This window comes from Chionomys nivalis, chromosome 6 (assembly GCF_950005125.1).
Source record: "Chionomys nivalis chromosome 6, mChiNiv1.1, whole genome shotgun sequence".
Classification (NCBI taxonomy): Eukaryota; Metazoa; Chordata; class Mammalia; order Rodentia; family Cricetidae; genus Chionomys; species Chionomys nivalis.
Window position 1 is genome coordinate 90,802,053 of NC_080091.1, and position 20,351 is coordinate 90,822,403.

General features: G+C 42.7%; 1 protein-coding gene across 4 annotated transcripts in view; it reads right to left on the reverse strand.

Annotated features, from left to right (window-relative positions):
* The window catches only part of Ptpn13 (protein tyrosine phosphatase non-receptor type 13), a 194,951-nt gene that overhangs the window by 18,521 nt on the left and 156,079 nt on the right, over positions 1 to 20,351 (reverse strand). For all 4 annotated transcript variants that reach the window (XM_057771410.1, XM_057771408.1, XM_057771407.1 and 1 more), the window contains 8 exons: positions 19,804 to 19,975; positions 19,512 to 19,722; positions 15,197 to 15,267; positions 12,188 to 12,249; positions 8,812 to 8,890; positions 8,039 to 8,176; positions 7,291 to 7,379; positions 1,202 to 1,248 (listed from right to left, as the gene is read on the reverse strand). In XM_057771410.1, coding sequence (XP_057627393.1) covers positions 1,202 to 1,248; positions 7,291 to 7,379; positions 8,039 to 8,176; positions 8,812 to 8,890; positions 12,188 to 12,249; positions 15,197 to 15,267; positions 19,512 to 19,722; positions 19,804 to 19,975 — 869 coding nt within the window. The remainder of the gene's footprint in view (positions 1 to 1,201; positions 1,249 to 7,290; positions 7,380 to 8,038; positions 8,177 to 8,811; positions 8,891 to 12,187; positions 12,250 to 15,196; positions 15,268 to 19,511; positions 19,723 to 19,803; positions 19,976 to 20,351) is intronic.

The window sequence follows — 20,351 nt, forward strand, 5'->3', positions numbered from 1 at the left end:
AACCTGGGCCTTCTGGAAGAACAGTATACAGTCTTAATGCTGAGCCTCCTCTCCAGCAGCCATGAGGGCCTACACCTTGTCTACAAGGACATATTTAAGTCAGCTCCTCACAAGGCATTTCTTTCTTTTCTTATTCTTTAGACCACCTGCGTGGAATCACAGTACCCCTCCCCCAGTTTATCATTTTTTAAATGGTGTTTTCTACATGTCACCATTATTTGTCATCATGAGAATATTCTCTTATAGAAGTTGGAATAAATTCTTTAAAATCAAATTGCTAGCTTACAGTGTACTATATTTCTTCATGGGTTCAGTGACATAAAATAACAAAAAGCACACTTAAGAATCAGTAATGTGAAAAAAACTATATTTTAATGGTATTTTTAATTGTCTTCTCATGAGAACAAACTAATTTGCTATCCTTTCTTCCTTATTGTACAATAAAGAGTACTCTACTTTTTGGATGTCTGCTGATGATTAGGTACAAAGCTGTTTCATTATTTTTTAAGAAGACTGTGTGTGTATCCTAGGAGGCAAGAAGAGAGAGTTACTCCCTGAAGTTGGAGTTACAGCAGTTGAATGCACAGTGGGGGGCATCTTTGGGAGTGGGCTCTCTCCTTCCAACATGTGGGTTCCAGGGATTGAAGTCAGGTCACTAGCTTTGTAGCAAGCACTTTTAGCTGTTGACCCTGGATTCATTTTCTCATTATAAAAACTTAAAAATTTGAAAGTACAGAAAAACAGACAAAAATTTAAAAAATAAATCACCCATAATTTTAGCAGGAGTCAACATTTCTGACATGTTCTTTTTTGAACACTTATTAAAGAAAACAACAAAACACCATGGTTAAGACTATATTATTCTTTTTTCTTTTTTTGAGCAGTAGGTAGACATTTTCTTAAATCAAAAGAATCTACTTGTAACAAATCTTGAAGAACAATATTCATGCTGGATGTGGTGGTGCCCATCTTTAATTCCAACACTAAGATGGATCTCTGTGGGTGTGAGGCCAGCCTGGTCTACAGAGTTCCAGGACAATCAGAACTGTGTTAAAATCTTGTCTCAGAAAAAAAAAAAAAAAGAGAGACATATCTATATTTAAACATGGTTCCATAATTTAATCAATAATTTTATTGGAAAACAAAAAATTCATTTCACTGAAATAAAAGAACAAAGAGCTGCACACACTGAAAACATTACCTTCCACCGCTTGGGTTTCCTGTGTGCGCTTCACAGCCATTCAGCAACTACAGCGGAGAGAGATAAAAGTCAGACTAGTTCCCTGCAACAAAACCAATCTCATAACGCTTGCTGTGGGACATTGATCTGTATCTTGTCAATTATATCTTAAATAAACGCTGACTGGCCAGTAGCCAGGCAGGAAGTATAGGCGGGACAACCAGACAGGAAGTAGAGGCAGGTCAATGAAAACAAGAGAATTCTGGGAAGAAGGAAGTCCATTCCTCTGCAGTCCTGGCCCAGCCACAGAGCAAGCAAGATGTGACTGCCTTGCTGAAAAAGGTACTGAGCCATGTGGCTAACATAGACAAGAATAATTGACTAATATACCTTATAAGAGTTAATAAGAAGCCTGAGCTAATGGGCCAATCAGTTTATAGTTAATGTAGACCTCTGTGTGATTTCTTTGAGACTTAACCGACTGTGGGAACCGGGCAGGACAGAAACCTCAATCGACAAAAGCTTAATAATTTTTCTTTACATTTATTCACTTTATGCTATATGTGAATGAGTGTTTTGCTTGTGTGTGTATGCCTGATGCCCTTGATGTCAGAGAAGAGCACCATATCCCCTGGATCTGGAGTTACAGATGGTCGTGAGCCTCCCAGCTTATGGGTGCTGGGAATCGAACTGAGGCATCTCTCAGTGGTTAACTTTTTTCTGTGAATTACTTTTTATGTTGTTAGTGTTATTCTTCTCCTATCACGAAGACACAGACGACACTTGGCTGAGACACTGCCAGTGCCCATGAAGTTCTGCTGGTTAAAGTGATTACTTTCTTTGCTCAAGAATTCTTTTTAAGACAAGATTTACTTTAATTATGTGTGTGTGCATGCTGAGCGCAGGTACTCCCGGGGACCAGAAGAAGATGTGAGAATCCCTGGAACTAGAGTTTCAGAGGCTGTTAGTTTCCCAAAATAGGTTCTGAGGACGAAGTTTGGGTCTTAACCTCTGAGCCATCTTGTAGCTTAGGCTGAAAATGATTTTAAAGCACACTTACACGGGAAGTGCTAATTTATTACTACAGACAATCTGGCCCCACATATCTGGTTTTAAGCATTATGTATTTGTGTGTGTATATTGCATCTAGGTGTTTGTGTGGGTGTGTGAATGTGTGCAAGTCTGTGGATTGTATGTGGGTATATGTAAGTGGGTGAATGTGTATTGTACATAAGTGTTTGTATGCATGTGTGCACATGTGTACATTGTGTGGTGGTGTATGTGTGGGTGGCTGAATGTCCATTTTATGTGTTTGTATGAATGTGTGCACATGTGTGCATTATATGTGGGTATATGTGTGAGTGGGTGAAGGTGCACTGTGTGTGTGAGCATGCATGTGGAAGCTAGAGGCTCATGCCCAGTGTCTTCCATGGTTGCTTTCTACTTTATGTTTTGAGACAGGGGCTCACGGAATCTGGAGTTCATAAACTCAGCTAGGCTGGCAGTCCACTGAGCTCCAGGGATATGGTGATGAGCTTCCCTCCCCTCTGTATCTGGGCTCTCTCCATCCCCAGCACTGAGCTGCAGGTGTGTGCTGTGCACTCTGGTGTTTATGCAGGTACTGGGGGTCTGAATGCAGGCTCTTACACATGCTTTATAGACACTACATGAACATCTCCCCAGCCCCGAGCATCCTTCTCAGAGTAGAACTTCCAGGATTCACTGGCACTTTGGGAAAATGAATTACAAAACATTTTTGTGATAATTAGTAGAAATATTCTCCTCCTATGAATGTCAATTTTTTGATTCGTCCCTGATAATTTCACATGCCCACTTCCTGGATCATTATAATCATTTTTACCAGATACCTTGTCTCCCACTAAAAACAGTTAAATTATTTTACAGATCCATACTTAATTTATGGACGATTCTGGAGAGAATTTTAATTTTAGAGTTTGCTATTAAAGAACGAGAAATAAACTTTTCATGCCCTTTGTGTAGTTTCAGTGTATATAATATAGTTCCTGGACATGTCTGCCTAGACACCCACCTGGCTGAATCTGCAGGTGGTGCCTTAGAGAGATAATTAATTAGAGTAGGGTCACAGGTGTGGTAAGGTCACAGGTGTAAGGCCACAGGCGTGGTAAGGTCACAGGTGTAAGGCCACAGGTGTGGTAAGGCCACAGGTGTGGTAAGGCCACAGGTATGATAAGGCCACAGGTGTGGTAAGGGCACAGGCCTGAGCCTGCAGATCAATAAACTGGTATTTTACAAGAGGAAGAACAGATGCTAGGCAGGAGCTGAAACAGAGGGAAGGGTGCAGCTAAGAATGTTGTTCATTTGTAAGTCAAAGGGAGGTTGAGTGAGAACCCCTGGTACACTTGTAGGGACATAGCCCCACCCACTGGGGGCGTGTTCGCCTTGGGCTAATGTTTACTGATAAATCTGCCGGGCCCGTGATCCCAGCAGCCCCTTTTCTCTGCTTTTCCTGTTCTCCGCAGGAACCTGTGGTCCTGTAAGTCTATTTCCTTATTAAAGCTGTATATATCTTTATAATCTGTCTGCATTCATTTACGCCGCCACATTTTGGCGCCCAACGTGGGGCTAGGAAGAAGGGGGATTAACTGGTTTTATGGGATGATTGGTTTTTGTGAATTACTGTTTATAGAAAATTGTATTGGTACTGTTTCTTGTGTATTGATATATTAAATATTGAATGTGAGTGTTACTACCTCTATTTTTGTATGAGTATGCTTATAACTTTGTCTATATTGTATTGATACATCTACCATATTACAATGTATATTTCTACCTCTGATACTATGACATTGTTTACAATTGAAGATCATTGTCTTCATATATTGCACAGTTGTTTATTCTTTTAGTTTTCAAGTTAGATAGGTATTGAGAATTATATGTTTGTCATATTTATTTTTAAGTTAATCAGGTCTTTTAGTTACATAGAGATTATATTTAGTATAGATAGTATGATCTTCAGCCTCTTCGAAGAGCTGTAAAAAATGGCCTTTAATCTAACCTAAAATTTCTGTGCCAACAAGACACAATTACTCCTGGCAACGCCACTCTACTCCCGAGAGAACGTTGAGCACCAGAGACACTCCACTGGGAGCTTGTCTTCTTGGCAGAACTGGCCTTTGGGTTAAGAAAAGCCCATACCTCAACTTCTGACAAAGATACAAAATATCCCTAAGTGGATAAAACAGGATTGTCTTATCCTGCCAAGACAGGGTAGGATAGTTCTAAGAATGGTATGCCAGTTATGTTAGGCCTTAGCCAAAGTTGGTTGACTCAACATTACAAACGAGACTTTGGGTGATTGCCCAGGTAGTCAGTTGTCTCTGTCAATTGTTACACATTTTGGATATCTCTCGATTGTTAAGTAATATTTATTCCCTTCTCAGATCTTTGACGGAGTTAAAAATTATATAATTGTAGTTATTCTTTATGTTATTTAGACTCCTTGAGATAAAATGTTTAACAAAACTTTTGTTCTCAATATTGTTTGTTATATTTATTATTTGTTATTATTGTATATAGTTGTATTTGGTTTAGTTCTATCTTATTTAGACAAAAGGGGGAGATGTAGGGATATAGCCCCACCCATTGGGGTCATGTTCGCCTTGGGCTAATGTTTACTGATAAATCTGCCGGGCGTGATCCCAGCAGCCCCTTTTCTCTGCTTTTCCTGTTCTCCGCAGGAACCTGTGGTCCTGTAAGTCTATTTCCTTATTAAAGCTGTATATATCTTTATAATCTGTCTGCATTCATTTACGCCACCACATACACTGGCCTTCAAACTGTGAGAAAACAATTCTCTTGTATAACACACTCCAGAGATACAGACAGGCTGCAACTCAAGCACCTACCTGCTCCTGGGAAATGCTTAGGTAAGACAGAAGGAAAATGATGGGACTTGTGAGGTGGTCACACCAGAAAAACAAACAATTTTAAAAATTGTCTTAGCTGGGCATTGGTGGCACATGCCCTTAATTCAAGCATCTGGAAGGCAGAGGCAGGCAGATCTCTGTGAGTTCAAGACTAGCCTGGTCTACAAGAACTAGTTCCAGGATAGGCTCCAAAGCTACAGAGAAATCCTGTCTTGATTAAAAAAAAATTGCCTTATGAGAGTTATGATTTCACAGTACAGACATGGGAACCTTTGTTACACTGTTATTCAGTAAACACAACTTCCAGGAAGATAGCTGATTTAATCCATATACTAGAACATAGAATATTAGAAAGAATGAGGCAAATGTGCGTGCACTCATGTGGAAAGAGGGCATCAACAACTGTTAGATGAAAATGTGGTTTCTGACAATGTGATGAGACGTATAGTGATAAGATGATGGATGGGCCCTTTCCAGCCAGTGTGTGATCAGTTCTGCTGACCTTGGACTTCACATGCGCGGTGGAAGGGTAGGTAGAAATCCAAGTTTTATTAATAACTGGTAGTTCAAATGAGATGTCCCCACAATCTTGGACGTTTAAATACCTGGTAACCAGTTGGGTTGCTGTTTGGGGAGGTGTAGGAGGGGTGGCCTTGCTGGAGGAAGTGTGTCACTGGAGGTGGCTTTCAGAGTTTAAAGATTGTCATTTTTAGTTTGTTCTGCTTTCTGCTTGAGGCTTAAGATGGGCTCCCTCAAGCTTCGCGCTCCAGCTACCCTGCCTTGTGCCAGCCACCAGGATTCTCCTCCATCTGACCCCTAGCCCAGAGGATTCTCCTCCACGACTGACCCCTAGCCCAGAGGATTCTCCTCCACGACTGACCCCTAGCCCAGAGGATTCTCCTCCACACTGACCCCTAGCCCAGAGGATTCTCCTCCACACTGACCCCTAGCCCAGAGGATTCTCCTCCATCTGACCCCTAGCCCAGAGGATTCTCTTCCACACTGACCCCTAGCCCAGAGGATTCTCCTCCACACTGACCCCTAGCCCAGAGGATTCTCCTCCACACTGACCCCTAGCCCAGAGGATTCTCCTCCACACTGACCCCTAGCCCAGAGGATTCTCCTTCACACTGACCCCTAGCCCTCTGGGACCTAAAGCCCACATAAACCCTCTGTAAGTTGCCTTGGCCATGGTGCTCATTTCACAGCAGTGGAAAAGATGAGCATGGAGAGGAGATTAAAAGGGAATTTTGCACTAATGAACTCTCACATTTAAAGTAATTTTTACAATGAAAATATATCCTAAAAATCTATATAATAAGGTTTTCTAACATAAATATTTGTTATTATAGGTCATTATAATGAAGAATATAAATAATATGCTTTTTCTCCTTTTTAAGAGAAAAGAAATTTTAGATTACAATTTTTAAATGGCAGGAAAAACTTTTTATTTATTCTTTTTTTTGGTTTTTCGAGACAGGGTTTCTCTGTGGTTTTGGAGCCTGTCCTGGAACTAGCTCTTGTAGACCAGGCTGGTCTTGAACTCACAGAGATCCGCCTGCCTCTGCCTCCCGAGAGCTGGGATTAAAGGCGTGCGCCACCACCGCCCGGCTTTTTATTTATTCTTATGTAAAAAAGAAGTCAGTTTAAAAATATTGTAGTAGAAATTTAATTACATTGTTACGACTTACAAAAGTCATGAAACCTTTCAAAGAGCCATGGTATAACTTTATATAATATTACAATAGTATAAAAGACCAACTTAAATAAACCCTCTAGAGAATAGAATATTGAGACAGTCAATGTTTATATGATTTTTATACATTAAGAAATACTCAGAAGCCACAAGCATCTTGGTATCCATACAGATTTGTAAGTAAATGGTGAATATACCCTTGTGTGTCTGAGTGGTGTGTAAGCATAGAGGTGGGTGGTTGACAGCTCTTAGAGGCTAAGCCAGCACAGTTCTGACTCCCTCTCCTCCCCTTTCCTATTCATTCCTTCTTCCAATGGAGAAAAGATTCTGAGTTTGCTGGGTACAGATGACACGGCGATGTAATAAAATAATGCTGCCTTCCTCCACCTCCAAGCAATAACCTGTCAGTAACAGAAGTTAACACTGCCATCGTTTGTCCTCTGGGCTAAAACAGAATTCTAGTGAAGTGCAGTGCCCTCAGCTATCCCTGCAGGTACAGCTCTCACCTCAGGGCCATCCTCAGGTAATGGAGAACCATCACAGTCTGTATCTGTGCCTCCTTCTTCTGGTGCCTCCTCATTTGTCCTCAATGGATCTGGGGGAGAAACATTCAGGCCAAGAGAAACTAAGAGATGTACTAAGGCAGCAGAAAACTTTATTTCCCCAAGAAAGAAGGCAGTAAGCAGACCACACCAATGCCCCAACAGGGAAAGCTAAGAGTAAGGGATATGATACACAGTGTAGAATATTGGTGAAGTTTATCTATGAAATGGCCATGGTTTACACTGGCTTACTGACAACTGGAGGGGAAATGTGTAGACTAATATGTTTATAAATAGAAGCTATGACATACATGATACTTTTTTTTAGATAGTCTCACGTATCCAGGCTGGCCTTGAACTTGCCACGTAGCTGAAGGTGATAATGAACTTCCAACGCCCCTGTCTCCACACCCCAAGTTCTGGGACTGTAGTGTGCATCACCATGCATGGTTTATATGGTGCTGGACACGGAACCTGGGCTTCATACATGCTGGGCAAGCACTCTACCCACAGCTACACGGACTACTGCTAACGATGAATTCTAAGTCTCATTAGTGACTAACTCACCCACAAACCAACATGGGAAAGACAATACATTTTATTTTATTTCGAAAACGATGTCTAAAACCATGATGACGATATTGCTAATATATTTCAGTTTTACTGACTAACTTTCTCGTACTCATGTGCTTGAATTCCTGGGTTCACTGACCTGGAGAATAGGCCCTTCTGGTGGCCTTAGTCTGGTTTAAGAGGTTCTGGGCTTCTTCATCCACAACATCCAGCAAGGACTGGATAACCTCAGCTTCTTGTGGATCATCATAGATGTTGCCATCCTGCGAGTCAGAGTCTTGAAAAACAGCGATTTATTTTTAAACTACTGGGAAAGGGGCAGTCTCAGTGCTAAGATGCCAGATACTCTGCAGTTTTAAGTGTTTCCTGTGAAGGACAGACATGGTGACCTAGTCCTGCCAGCCTACGTGTGCTGGCTGCTGTCACCAACAAGCACACAAATGTAGCATAGAAACAAATAATGAAAATCAGTATTGGATATACCTTTTCATGAAATGTCAACAATCCGATGCTTACTTCATAAAATTAATGTCAGATTATTCACTAACAAAAGAAATAAAGATGTTATCTTCTGAAGCTTAAGGATATAATAGGCCCAATAAAATATCCTCAATCCGAAATTTGGAGCTATAAGGCACCTGGCAGTCTACGCAGGCTGCTTTACACCACACAGGAAACTGTCTTCTGAAGCTCCTAAGTCACGTAAGCCTAGAGATGAGAGCGGACACTGGACATCCGCACAACAAACTTCCGTTTGGAAGCTGTGCTAGCATGGGAGGTAGCAGGAGGAAAAACTGGCCTGCTTTGGAAGCTGTGCTAGCATGGGAGGTAGCAGGAGGAAAACCTGGCCTGCTGAAAGTTACTGAACTTTTAGATCCTTTACAGTAACAGGAGGGCTAATTTGAAAATTACCTTTGGTTTCAGTCTGGTCTGTTGACTCCATCACCTGAGAAGATGAGCATTTTCCTCCAGGGTACACTTCCCCATTAACCTGAAGGCAAGACCACAGCACATACCAGGTTACTATTTAGTGAACTTCTGGGATTGGAGAAGGTCCAGGCGTGGCTCCTCCCCTGTTCCTGTTCTGTACAGACTCATTTACAGCTTTGCCCTGTGTATCTGTGTTAGCAGGGAAACATCACTGGAGGGAGCAAGCAAAGCGCATGGGGTTCCTGTCACCCAACACATCGGGAACCGTGCTACTTCCTAAATTCATTAGATCATACAAGGCTCTTACCTGAGACGTATTTTATGAGATTTGCCCTCTAAAGAACATTTTAGAAAAGTGAAATAGGATTACAATGGCCTAGAAGTTGAGAGAAAGGAATAAAATCCTTTTTGGTCCCTCCCTTCCTCTCTTCCTTTATTCCTCCCTCCCTCCCTCCCTCCCTCCCTCCCTCCCTCCCTCCCTCCCTCCCTCCCTCCCTCCCTCCCTCCTTTCCTCCCTCTCACCCTCCTCTACCTAGGGTCTTCCTATACAGCACAGGAAGGCCTAAAACTCATGTTCCTATTGCTTAAGCCTTTTTAAAGCTGGGATTATATATATGCACCACTATTGGCAGACAAAAGACAATCATCATTTTAATGACTTATGAGTGAGTTACGTGGATGCATTTAGTGACTTGATCATTGGTTAGGTGCTAAGACTTCCGAGTGTAGTTTAACTGTCTTGTGAGTTTAAGGCCTTAACAATGGGTTGTAACTATATATCTACCATGCATCTACCACTCCAGTGCAGCTGACTAGAAGCACAGCCTGGCAGGACAATGTAGCAGTCATGTAGTTCAGTACTGGAGCACTTTTGCTATTTGGGTTCAATCCCCAGCACAATTTAAAAAGGAAAAAAAAAAAAAAAAAAGACATCGCTTCTGGGCTAGGGATGGGGCATGTGTTCACTTCTCCTCTCATGCCGGGACCGTGTGTGTACACGACCACAGTCTCTTTGAGTTTATGTGTGTCAGTCCTGCTGCTGAGGTTTAGAGGACTTGTTTCCTTAGTGACATCCCCCTGGTTTTTTTTTTTGTTTTTTTTGTTTTTTTGGGGGGGGTTTTCGAGACAGGGTTTCTCTGTGGTTTTGGAGCCTGTCCTGGAACTAGCTCTTGTAGACCAGGCTGGTCTCGAACCCCTGGCTCTTAAAATCTTTCTGCCTCCTCTTCCCGGGATCCCCTGAGCCCTGAGGGGAAGGATTTGATAGAGACATTATACTTAGGACTAAGTGTTCTCGTTTTCCTCACACTGTCCAGCTGTGGGTCTCTGTTCTCATCTGCTGCAGGAGAAGGCTTCTCTGAGGATCTAGGAGTACTACAGAATGCTGCCAGGAGTTACTGCATGGTGATATTCCTGTAGCAGAATAGTGTGGTTGTCCCCTAAGCCCCTGGCCTATCTGGGGTTCACTTCGACAGCTTCTCACTCAAGGCCAGGCTCAATGCCTGGCAGTAGATGCCAACACAAAATAAAATCAATGGCATTCCTGGAAAATCCATGTACCATAAGGTTGGGACAGGGCTTTTTAAATCTTTTTTTTTTCTTTTTAATCTTACAGGTCCTTTTTGTAAACATTATGGCTTTTAGCTTTGTGTTTGTAAAGGATTCCCGTGTGTGTGAACAGGTTTCTCTGCATGTTGTGTATTTTATGCTTTTTCTTTGGCTCCATCTTCGGTTTGCTTGTTTTGTCCTAGTTTGGCTTCTTTTTGCTTTATATTATTTTATTATTATTCGTTAGGTGCCTGTTTGTTTTCCAGTGAGAGACAGGGTTAGATTCTGATAGGAGAGAAGGTGGCATTAGTCTCTGGAGTTGGGAGAGGGGAACTATGATCAGAATATATTATACAGAAAATAATCTCTGTTCAATAAAAGGAAGAAAAAAATAAAAATAATTAAAAAAGACAGAAAAGAAAAAAGGTAGGTTTGGATAAACTCTAAAATTAACTGACTAAATCACAGTGTGTGCTGTGGCTCACTCTGGAGGCCTAACTTTTCTTGCAAGGGGTTAGACACCTCAGAACTACATCTCATAAGCTGGTCATGTAGCGCCCTCAACATGGTCTGTCTGGGCATTAATGCCACATCACAGAATGTTGTCAAGGAGATTTCTGGACAATTTGAATTCTGACAGAAATGTTGGCTCCCACAATAATGAAAGCCCTGAGTTTCTAGAATTTGATGTTAATTCAAGAGAATTGCTATACTTCTTTCTTTCAACACACCGATACTTGAAAGAAAGCAAACACTACCCAACATGAGTGAGTAGCAGTAGAAACCCGAGAAAATTCAGCTGCTTCAGCTTTGTGAGTCGAAGATCGGGACCAGCAGGAAAGCAAGCTCTGCTACAGGGCAAGGCATGCAAAGCACGGACAAAGACCACGCTACTTCTGTGTTACAGTTGTTTCTGCCTTATGTGGCTCCTGCTGCTGCCTGGTTCAGCACTCACTATGAAAACGGTGCATGACGTGATGATGTGGTATCGAAAGGTACAGAACAGGCTTCTCTTCATTATGACATTTTCTTCTCTAAAACCCAGATCTTGTCCAGGATTACATTAAGATTGCATTTTTTTTTCAGATTACTAAAGAGAAAAGTGTTTTAAATGGGAAGACATGTCTTTTCTATTGCACAGCAGACACTGAATAGTGAGGTGTGACTAGACTCATGGGGTGTGAGTGTGGTTTAAAACAGTCCAGTCCAGCAGAATAGAAACCCAGCTATGAGCCTTTCAGAAATCACCTACCATGGACTGAAGGACTGTTTTAAGAAAAAATGTTACCCAAACTAACGCGTATACGAGTGCACTCACAGTGAGAGCACGAAGTGGGGCTCACAGCGTTTAAAGTACTGCCAAATGACTCCAGTTTCTCTGGGCTCTCATTTTATGATCTGGAAAACACTGCTCAAGCCTTTTAAAAGAAGCAGTCTACTTCTTTGGCTAATACTGTTGCTCCTTACCAGGGCCACGGGTTTAGCCTTCTCAGGCTACTGGAGGTCAATAATATGGAAAGAACAGGCAACTCTGCTGTTAATGACACACTTCTCTTCCTATAATCCAAGAGACAATGGAAGGACTGTGCACATTATTCACACATCCTGATGCTAATAATTACAGAGTTAAACCATTAGCCATGAAAGCCCATGTACCACAGGGCACAGGTTTGAAGGCGCTGTGTTGTGTGTAGTTCATCACAACAGATGCTTACTGTTAGCATATGAAGAACATTTAATTACAAAATCAATTAGCTATGAAACATAAGCACATTGGTTATTAAAAGTAAATATGACATGAAAGGAGTCTTGCCTTGGAGAATGAGTTCTTAGGTGTGAGGGCAGGCTGACCACAAGGCTCCGTGCTGGTGTGGCCTGGAAGAAACAGCACAGTGAGACAGCTGAAATTACAAGAGAGACATGGACACTGCTCAAGACACATAAAGGATGGAACTCAATTAAAAATGCTGGCGCAGGAGTCAGGGAGATGGACCAAAGGGTTCAGTGCTTGTCACCAAGAAGGATAACATCTGGGCTGACGAGATCCGGCCCCGTTCATGTGCTGTGGCATGGGAGGGTGTGTGAGCAAACACTATATACAATAAATAAATGTGGAAAAACTTAAATCTGATCTGTATTAAAATAAAGAAACCCCATATTTCAAAAGATGTTATTTTTAATTGTATATGGAAAGAGGTCAGAATATAAATTATATAAAGCAAGTAAGTAGAATAAAAGATAGAATGGTTTAACTTAAAATAAAATCAAACAAACAAAACCCGCATTCTTTTTGTTTTGAGACAGGGTCTCACATGGCACAGGCTGGCCTCCAACTTGGCACATACTGGATTGCCCCTGAGTTCTTCATCCTCTTGGCTCCATCTCCCAAGTGCTGGACTTACAGGTGTGTATACCACACCAAGGGAAGGGGAACCAAACCCTTAAGAGAAAATAGTATATATAAAAACTGACTTGGGAGGCAGGTATATTCTTACGTCTGCAATTCTAGAGCTTGGGAAGCAGAGGCAGGAGGATTGCTATAAATTTGAAAGCAGTCTGGGCTACAGAGGGAGACTCTGCGCCAACTCCCACAAAACGAAACAAGCTGTTTGGGGCTAATGATTCAAGTAGAAGACACCGAATGGAAATTATCCCACTGGAATGGGAGAGACGTCGTGGATCACAGTGTGGAAGAGGACACTTGCTTGGTTCATGTTACAAAACGCTTTAGCACAGGCGCCACGTGTGGATAATGTAAAGTGCTTAGGTGGGAGGATGGGGCTGAGGTGGAATTTTTGTGAAAATCCTTCTGTAACTTTGTGATTGGTGCTCTGCAGACCCCAGGAATTGTCTCTCACAACTCCAGGAAAAGTCATTTTAGAAGCATATCAGTAACAAGGTGCTGGATCTAAAAGTCCTGCTGGTATACCCTAAAACACCATAGCTAAGTCATTTACAGCCTCCCCTCTTCTTTTCTAACTGCTTCCTCTCTTGGTACCACAGAAATAAGTTCCACGAGAGCCGAGCCAGAAAGCAGACAGAGGTTCTTTCCACAGGGTACAGGCCTGGTCAGACAGAGAGGCCCTGGAGAGACAAACAGGCCTGGACAGACAGGCAGGCAGGAAGTGTTTTGTGAGCTTGTCTGCTTGAAATAAATTGATGGAGAGCAGGGAACGAACCTTTGACTCTAGGAGACAAATTACAATGTCATGGTTTCAAGTAGCTGCCATTGGCATTCAGATGTTACTCTCTTCGAACATGAAAGGCTCTGTACAAAGTACACACAGTTTGTAGCACTCTAGTTCACTCCCATTCCTCTGTGCCTCATATCTCTCTTAGCACTAGCAATCAAAGCTACATTTGTAGGTTCTGATTATGTAACTAAGTGGTGATGTGGATTGGTTAATAAAGAAGCTACTTTGGGCCTATTGCAGTGCAGAATAGGGCAAGGCAGGAATCCCAAGCAGAGAGAGGAGGAAAGAAAGCAGAATTAGGAGAAGCCATGTAACCACTGGAGGAGACAGATGTGTTGTGGAACCTTGTCGGTAGGCCATGACTTCATGATGATGCACAGATTAACAGAGATAGGCTAATATAAGATGTAAGAGCTAGCTAGAAATATGCATGAGCTAATAAGGCCAAGCAGTGTTTTAATTAATATAGTCTGTGTGATTATTTCAGGTCTGGGTGGCTGGGAATGAACAAGCAGTCTCCCTCAACAAAGTGGGACTCAGATTTTCTGGGTTTAGATTTTGAACTTAGTTTTCATTAACTTTGTGTGTGTGGTGGTTTGAAAGAAAATGGCTCCCAAAGGGAGTCGCACTGTTAGGAGGTGTGGCATTGCTGGAGGAAGTGTGTCATTGTGGAGGCGGGTTTTGAGGTCTTATATATGCTCAAGATACCACCCAATGTCTCAGACCACTTCCTGTTGCCTGCAGATGTAAGGACTCTCAGCTACTGTTCCAGCACCATGTCTGTTTGCACACTGTCATGTTCCACCATAGTTGACAATGGACAGGACATCTGAAATGTAAGCAAGCCACCCTAACCAAATGTCTTCCTTTATAACAGTTGGTCTCTCTTCACAGCAGTAGAAACCCTAAGACAGTGGGCTTGGGCAAAGTTATAAAGCTTCTCAGTGCCTCAGTTTCTCTTTCACTGTGTATTGCTATGAAGAAATGTATAGTCTAAATGAGCATTAAAGACACAGCTCTCCTCGTGTTTCTGTCATTATGCTAGCATGTGAGATAGATATTTGCTTGCACACTGATAAACCCGCAATGCCCCACGGGTCCCTAATCCAGAGGAGACTCTCTGTTGATATCTGCATAAGTCACCCAGTGGTTTACATGCCTCATTAGAACCTCAGTAGGCCGACACTAGTAATGCTTTATTGATAGGAAAGGGAGGCTTATAGAAGCACCAGGGAGTTTTCTGAGGACACACAGGCTTACACCTTCAAGTCCAATGGATATATATTTCTGCTCTGCTATTTTCTTTTTTTTTTTTTTGGTTTTTCGAGACAGGGTTTCTCTGTAGCTTTGGAGCCTTTCCTGGAACTCCCTTTGTAGACCAGGCTGGCCTCGAACTTACAGAGATCCGCCTGCCTCTGCCTCCCGAGTGCTGGAATTAAAGGCGTGCGCCACCACGGCCCGGCTTTGCTCTGCTATTTTCTAATACAGATTGAGTTTCAGAGTTATTGTAACTTAAATAGAATATTTTCACTTAGATCATGCAAAACATTCTAGGAAGTTAAGAAAAAGTTTAGTGACAGGGACAAAGCCACCTCTCTGTAAACTCTGTCAAAGTAAATGTGTCATACCGTTGGTTTTGGAGACTTTGGATGCTGAGATGGCAGATCTTGTTGAACTAGGCACTATCGGACAACCATCTCTGTAGAACACACAAAGAAAGAACAATTACAAAGGTTTTGAACAGCCACTGTTAGTCATTTCAGAAGCTTCACTTTAGGGGCTTAGTCCAGGCACCCCCAAAGTGTGGACAGGATTTAATGGAATTCTTCAAGTGTGTCTGTAACTCCAGTGTTCTCACAGTGGGATAGAAGGCAGATGAAGGACAATCCAACCATCCTGGAAACTCACAGGCCAGCCTAAAGTATAAAATAATGAACAAGAAGCCCTCTTTCAAAGTGAAAAGTGAGATCTACACCACGTGTCTTAGGGTTTCTATTGCTGTGAAGACCCCATGACCTTGACAACTCTTATAAGGGAAAACATCTAATTGGGGCTGGCCGACAGTTTCAGAGGCTCAGTCCATTATCATCACGGTGGGACATGGCAGTGTGGTACTGAAGAGGTACCTGAGAGCTCTACATCTTGCAGGCAACAGGAAATAGCCTGTCTCACTGCGAGTTTCTTGAGCATAGGAAACCTCAAAGCCCACCCCCACAGTGAGACACTTCCTGCAACAAGACCACACTTTCTAATAGTGGCACTCCCTTTGGGGGCCATTTACCTTCAAACCACCACACCATGTACACACACCTCCCTCACCCTGTCCTCCAAAAGGTTAAAAAAGGGGGGGGGGAATGAAGGATGGCCTTTTATTTTTCTTTTCCCTTCTCCATTTTCTTCTTACTTAGTCCAGGCTGGCCTCGAGCTGCTCTATACTGAGGGTATGTGAACTACAGATCGTCTTGCTCTATAATGAGGGTATGTGAACTACAGATCTTCTTGTTCTATAGTGAGGGTATGTGAACTACAGATCGTCTTGTTCTATAGTGAGGTATGTCAACTATAGACCGTCTTGTTCTATAGTGAGGGTATGTGAACTACAGATCTTCCTGCTTCTGGTTCCGAAGTACAGGAATCATAAGCATGTACACAGTACCATGCTCAGCAAGTACTGCTGTCCTTATTTTACTACTGTTATTGACAGAACTGAATAGTAAGTACTGCTGTCATTATTATTACTATTGTTATTGACTAGAGACTGAACTAAAAGCCTCAGCCACTGAACTGTATCTCCACTGAGAATTAACTTTTGTGCATAATCTTTCTGCAGGTTTTAGCTCAGCCATTTATCCTTGTGTTGATCCCACTTAGGAACAGAGATGACTGGATTCTGTGTGCTCATCCCTCTTAGGAACATGGTAACAGAGATGACTGGACTCTGTGTGCTCATCCCTCTTAGGAACATGGTAACAGAGATGACTGGACTCTATGTGCTCACCTCTCTTAGGAACATGGTAACAGAGATGACTGGACTCTGTGTGCTCACCTCTCTTAAGAACATGGTAACAGAGATGACTGGACTCTGTGTGCTCACCTCTCTTAGGAACATGGTAACAGAGATGACTGGACTCTGTGTGCTCACCTCTCTTAGGAACATGGTAACAGAGATGACTGGACTCTGTGTGCTCACCTCTCTTAGGAACATGGTAACAGAGACGACTGGACTCTGTGTGCTCATCCCTCTTAGGAACATGGTAACAGAGATGACTGGACTCTGTGTGCTCACCTCTCTTAGGAACATGGTAACAGAGATGACTGGACTCTGTGTGCTCATCCCTCTTAGGAACAGAGCTGACTGGACTCTGTGTGCTCATCCCTCTTATGAACATGGTAACAGAGATGACTGGATTCTGTGTGCTCACCTCTCTTAGGAACATGGTAACAGAGATGACTGGACTCTGTGTGCTCACCTCTCTTAGGAACAGAGCTGACTGGACTCTGTGTGCTCATTCTTCTTAGGAACATGGTAACAGAGATGACAGGACTCTGTGTGCTCATCCCTCTTAGGAACATGGTAACAGAGATGACTGGACTCTGTGTGCTCACCTCTCTTAGGAACATGGTAACAGAGATGACTGGATTCTGTGTGCTCACCTCTCTTAAGAACATGGTAACAGAGATGACTGGACTCTGTGTGCTCACCTCTCTTAGGAACATGGTAACAGAGATGACTGGACTCTGTGTGCTCACCTCTCTTAGGAACATGGTAACAGAGCTGACTGGACTCTGTGTGCTCACCTCTCTTAGGAACATGGTAACAGAGATGACTGGACTCTGTGTGCTCACCTCTTAGGAACATGGTAACAGAGATGACTGGACTCTGTGTGCTCATCCCTCTTAGGAACATGGTAACAGAGATGACTGGACTCTGTGTGCTCACCTCTCTTAGGAACATGGTAACAGAGATGACTGGACTCTGTGTGCTCACCTCTCTTAGGAACATGGTAACAGAGATGACTGGACTCTGTGTGCTAATCCCTCTTAGGAACATGGTAACAGAGATGACTGGACTCTGTGTGCTCACCTCTCTTAGGAACATGGTAACAGAGATGACTGGACTCTGTGTGCTCACCTCTCTTAGGAACATGGTAACAGAGATGACTGGACTCTGTGTGCTCACCTCTCTTAGGAACATGGTAACAGAGATGACTGGACTGTGTGTGCTCATCCCTCTTAGGAACATGGTAACAGAGATGACTGGACTCTGTGTGCTCACCTCTCTTAGGAACATGGTAACAGAGATGACTGGACTGTGTGTGCTCATCCCTCTTAGGAACATGGTAACAGAGATGACTGGACTCTGTGTGCTCACCTCTCTTAGGAACATGGTAACAGAGATGACTGGACTCTGTGTGCTAATCCCTCTTAGGAACATGGTAACAGAGATGACTGGACTCTGTGTGCTCATCCCTCTTAGGAACATGGTAACAGATGACTGGACAACTTAACTCAGAAGTGCTTGCTGTGCCATTAGCATTAAAAGTCCTTTTACTTCTTGAAATACATCCTTTTCCAAAATCCATGAAGTAGTATCAGGCTAGGGTCACTAGCTTGCAGCTAATTGGGATAAAACTACCCCCGGTATAGCTCCCAACATAACACCGTGTCCTTTCATTGCTGCTTCTGTTATTTATCATGAACTATAGAGAAGGCGAGAGTGGAGAGAATTGACGGAAGAAAATGGAGGACATGACCTCTGTAGAGACAGCAGCTAAGACAGGTGGCGGGGACAGAACGTCACTCCAGGACTGAGTGAAGAGTCCACTCCGGATTTTGAGGTAAAGCCTTCAGCCTATACCTAAGCTTGACAGTGATGTGAAATTCCGCAAAATGCTTTCTTTTTCCTATTAATTCTCTTTCACCAAGGAAAACTGTGTATCAATCCAACATTTAGACACACAGAGAGTCAGGTCAGGGACGATGGAAACGACCACAGTCTAAAAAGAACAAAAAGTCTACTGATGGTTTTCTGTTACACTTATATTTTGGAAGAAATTACTCATAAACACAACTGTCAGTTCTCCCTTCCCATACCTTGGCTTAGTCTACAACCTAGAAAGCCAGATTCATGGGCACTGTGGGTGCTGAATGACGCTTCCCAATAGTGTCTGTACTCATGACTATGCCATGGTAGACACAACTACAGTAGACACAATCATGTCTGTACTCATGACTCTGCCATGGTAGACATAACTACAGTGGACACAATCATGTCTGTACTCATGACTATGCCATGGTAGACATAACTACAGTGGACACAATCATGTCTGTACTCATGACTATGCCATGGTAGACATAACCACAGTGGACACAATCATGTCTGTACTCATGACTATGCCATGGTAGACATAACTACAGTGGACACAATCATGTCTGTACTCATGACTATGCCATGGTAGACATAACCACAGTGGACACAATCATGTCTGTACTCATGACTATGCCATGGTAGACGTAACTACAGTGGACACAATCATGTCTGTACTCATGACTATGCCATGGTAGACATAACTATAGTGGACACAATCATGTCTGTACTCATGACTATGCCATGGTAGACATAACTATAGTGGACACAATCATCCACCCACCACAGAGAACACTGACACAAATGGGATAATAGGGAAGAACAAAGGAGTCCAGTGACGACTTTATTACTTTGGAAATTATGCAAAACAGTAAATTCCCTTTCTTGGTCAAACAGAATTGAGCTATATTTCTGTTACTTGCAATTGAAGACATTCTGATATGTGCTAATTGTCTATTAGCTGGAATCATGCTGCTACACTTATATGTTTGGTTTTTTTTAGACTCTCTCAGGAACTCTGTTCTAATGTTACTCTTTAGATGACTGTGAATTAGGAATTTTGGAAGGCCCAGTACCTTGTTGCTTTTAGTACCACAGAAGGAAGGGACAGGTCCAGTGCTCTGTTCGCTTCCTCCAAGGTCATCCCTTGTGTGCTGACTCCGTTTACATAGTGGATGATATCCAATAGCTGCAGACCTCCTTCAGCAGCAGCAACTGACTGAGGGTTGATGTCACTGATATATACCACTTCATGGGCACTGCCGTGACCTCCAGACAGAGAAAAACCTTCAGAGAACAGAAAACCATTGTTTCTCAGTCACAGGATGCCAAGAAAACCATACTGATCAAAGCTTGCGCTCTTCTTACCTAACTCCTCTCCATGGCATGTTATTGTAATGTCAGGCAGCAGATGGGGAAACACTGGCATCCTGGGTAACTCCAGAATCCGCCCAAGGACTAATCTGACTGTCTTGGGTGCAGCTCGCAGCAGATTCACGGCATCGGTGTGGGTCATGTTTGTGACGTCTGTATCATTAACCTACAAACGAGACAGAGGCAAACCAGTGCTGATTTTCAGAACAGGAAATCTGATGAAAGCCTGTATCAGCCAGTAAGAGATGTAAGGTGACACAGTCTCTACTCTATCGAATCCTCTTCCCTGCAGAAATCAAAGGGACAAAGATCAAGCTATTATAAACAACATAAAGTCGCTAACGAATGAATGCATACCTGTTTTGTTAATATAGGAATCTTATCCTCTAGAATTTAAGAAACTTGCTGTCTCATGGACTTGAGAGACCTGAAGAGATTAAAAAAGGACTTACAGTTGAAGCAATTCCCAAACAGCCATGCATAAAGGCTGTCATGGAGAATGATCTTCCTATCTCCCTGCCTGCACATCGTAAGGGCTAGAA